Here is a 3,073-nt window from a genome sequence, read left to right on the forward strand (position 1 = left end):
AAGAACAGATGCCACCTGCTGGGCCTGCGGTGAGCCCGCGCCAGGTCAGCACGCTGCCCTGACGCTCACTCGCACGCCTACCTTCTATCTCTTTCCATCCGGTTATGCCTCTCCCTACGCTGGGACCGTCCTCCCTGGGGCCCGCTCTGCGCCTGCTCGCCCAGGTTGGGCTGGGAGGACTCCGAGGACTGCCACACGCCTGGGCCGGCCGCGGGCCCTTCGCCCACATTCTGAATCTCTCCAAGGGCTCTTCGTTCTACATTTGTGTCCAACTGCCGCATCCTACTCCGATTCCTCTTATTTATCGCTTGTTTACATAGCGCTTCTTCTTTGCAAAAGAAGGAAAAAGGGGGATTTTATTTACTTTTTCATTCTTAATTTATCCTCTCTGACGCTGACTGTATTTTCCAGCAGTTTAAATCCAGCTACTGACAATTCCGGGCAGGCTGCAGAGACTGGACCATGAGGGCCAGCGCAGGTGCCGTGAGCAGCTGGCAGCTGGCAGCAGGCCCCAGCCCACCTCCCTCACCGAGCCCAGACACAAGCCTGCCCTTCGACCTCTCATTTAAACAGCATGTCCCGCCCCGTAGGGCTGCGTCAAAGTCTCCCTTTCTAATCAACAGACGCTGTAATCTATGAATAAGGAAATCAAGCTATTCACTTTTTCTGAAACTCAGAATGGGGCCCGACTTTCCGCTTTACAGTCAGAATGTGCATCAGAACACATGATTGCTTTTCAAGAGAGATGTTTGTTCTCTGCTTCTCACCAGAGAGAGGCAGAGAGACATAAAGTGAGAAATCACTCCCTGGGGGGACGACCACACCACGATGCCTTCTCTCGGGACTTTGGCCACGTACCCACACGCACTCGGCATGAGGTTTTTTCTCTTTCTGAGAGGGATTTTTGTTATAAGGCGCATGTGCTTGCTGGAGAGACAAAGAGAGAGAGAGAAAAAGAAATCACCCTCAGCAGGGATGGCCACGTCACAATCCCTTCTCCTGCATTCTCCTCTCAGGAACTTGGGCACGCACCGGCCTGAGTTTCAAGCCTCCTGGTCTGGGACTCAAACCGTGGCCAACTTCACAGGAGTACAAGGTGACCATTATGCCATCTGCTGGTCCTCCAATGTGAGTTTTAAGCCACCCAGTCCAGGACTTGAACCCCAGTTGACTACATGAGTCCAGTGACCTAATCGTTACACCATCGGCTAGTCCCACAACACAATGATTCTAACGTGGCACTGCTATTTCAACTGCCATGCTCACGAGAGGGTGACAAATGCCCTCGCCCTAGAAGTGACGCCCACAGGAGGGGTCCCCAGTGGTGCTCTGAGGCTATGCTGCGTGGGCACCTGCACAGACAGGCCGCTGTCCGTCAGAGAACATGGCGTCTGGGCGGCAGGTGTGAGGTGGCCTCCCCAGACACCAGGCAAAGCGAGGGTCTGCGTAAGAGGAATGGCTTCACCCGCGTCCCAGGGGGAGTGGTATAGTGGGTACAGGGCACTTCGGGCTTGGGGTCACTCCCAAAGCTGAGCCATCAGCACAGGGACTGTTCTCCTGACAAACACCCACACACACTTTGGGGTAAAATGTTACCACAGAGTAAATAAACAGATGACAGGGCGGAGCAGCAGGTGGCATGGTGTCTGAGGCACTGACCCCCTCCCACAAGGCTGGCTGCGGGGCAAGTCCCAGACCTGGTGGTGCTTTCTCACTTTTCTGTGTCTCTAAACAAATCTTAAAAACAAAAGATGATGATAAATAAGAAAGTTAAATCAAAGAATGCTTCAACTGTGGTGGTTAAGGGCACTGGACTCCCACATGGCCCACTGTGGTTTGCTTCCTGGACCTGGCGGCTTGCTTTCTCACTTTCCCTCTCTCTATCTCACTCTGTCCCTCTCTGGTCAAATTAAAATAAGTAAATTAATAAAGTTAAAATAATTTAACAAAACACAGGACAGAGAAAGCAGTAGCACTCCAACCCTACCCTGTACGCGTTCGGCCTTGACAAGCTTGGTGTGAACTGTTATTTTACACGGTAACTTGAAAAAAACATTTTTTTCCAGGCAGAGGTTTAGTATTAACTGCCCGGACCTGCCACATCTGCCTCCAGCCGGCAGGTCACTTCCCAGGCGCATCCCCACGCCCCCACTCCCGGAGGTAACTGGCGTGGAAGTGACAGGAGCCTCCACTAAGCCTATCATTTCACTGCTCAGGAGAAGCCTCCCAACTTGTGTCTCTAACCAAGGCTGATCTCGGGGCCTGACGGAAGGTTCCTAGTGGGATGACCTGCGGGCTGGCTGGACCGAACCGCAGACTGCCACCCACAGGTGTGCACCATGTCCCTCCCCGCCCAAGGCCGGAGGACCTGCGGGAGGCTGGGGCAGAAGCACGGCTCCCCTCCACTTCATGGCTTACCTCCCACTTTAATCCAAACCTGCTCGGGCAAAGCCTTGCTCCGGCCGCCTAAGGTCTGTTTCGTGGCCTCGATCTCTTGCTGATAGCAAAACGAAAAGGCTCTAGGCAGTCCGACGTCCTGGTGCTTGGCCGCTTCAAGTATGGAGCAGGAGCCGCTAGAACTCTGGAAAAAACGAAGCAACAGCCCTGTCATCCGGGTGGGGGCCGGGTCCTCACTGCACAAGTCAAACGCACCCGCAGGCCCGTCCGGGCCGCCGGGGCCACCTGAGCAACGGTGCCGTGTTTTCAGATCCCCAGAAGCTCCTCAGCCAGGGAGAAAAGCAAGCCTTGCGGGCAATCCGCAGTCGGGGCGAAGCGCGCGGCCCCTACCTGCGCCTGGGAGAGGCTGGGGTTCCCGGAGGCGGCGCAGGCGTTGGCCGCGAACAGCGGGTAGGTGAACTGCAGGGCCGTGGCGGCGGCGGTTTTGTTTTTCACTAACGTGGTGCATTTGTTTTGTTGCTGGTGAAGAGGGACATTCATTAATTCAGGCGGATGTCGAATAAGAGTCACCAAACTGCCAAGACAAGAACCGCAGGCGCGCGTGAGGCCGGCGCGCAGGGTCCGGCGGGGCGCTGCTGCCCGCGGCCCGGCGCAGGTGCTCGCACGACCCGCCCGC

The 3,073-nt window shown here is 55.8% G+C and overlaps 1 protein-coding gene across 1 annotated transcript in view; it reads right to left on the minus strand.

Moving 5' to 3' along the window:
- Positions 1–2,971, minus strand: part of TCFL5 (transcription factor like 5) — a gene marked incomplete at its 5' end in the record, with an annotated part of 18,914 nt that extends 15,943 nt beyond the window's left edge. The window contains 3 exon segments of the mRNA XM_006167109.2: positions 82–328; positions 2,419–2,581; positions 2,788–2,971. Of these exon segments, the coding sequence (XP_006167171.2) occupies positions 82–328; positions 2,419–2,581; positions 2,788–2,971 (594 nt within the window).
- Positions 2,972–3,073: the final 102 nt, after the last annotated feature.

The sequence above is a fragment of the Tupaia chinensis genome, unplaced genomic scaffold (genome assembly GCF_000334495.1).
Source record: "Tupaia chinensis unplaced genomic scaffold, TupChi_1.0 Scaffold144472_1, whole genome shotgun sequence".
Lineage (NCBI taxonomy): Eukaryota > Metazoa > Chordata > Mammalia > Scandentia > Tupaiidae > Tupaia > Tupaia belangeri.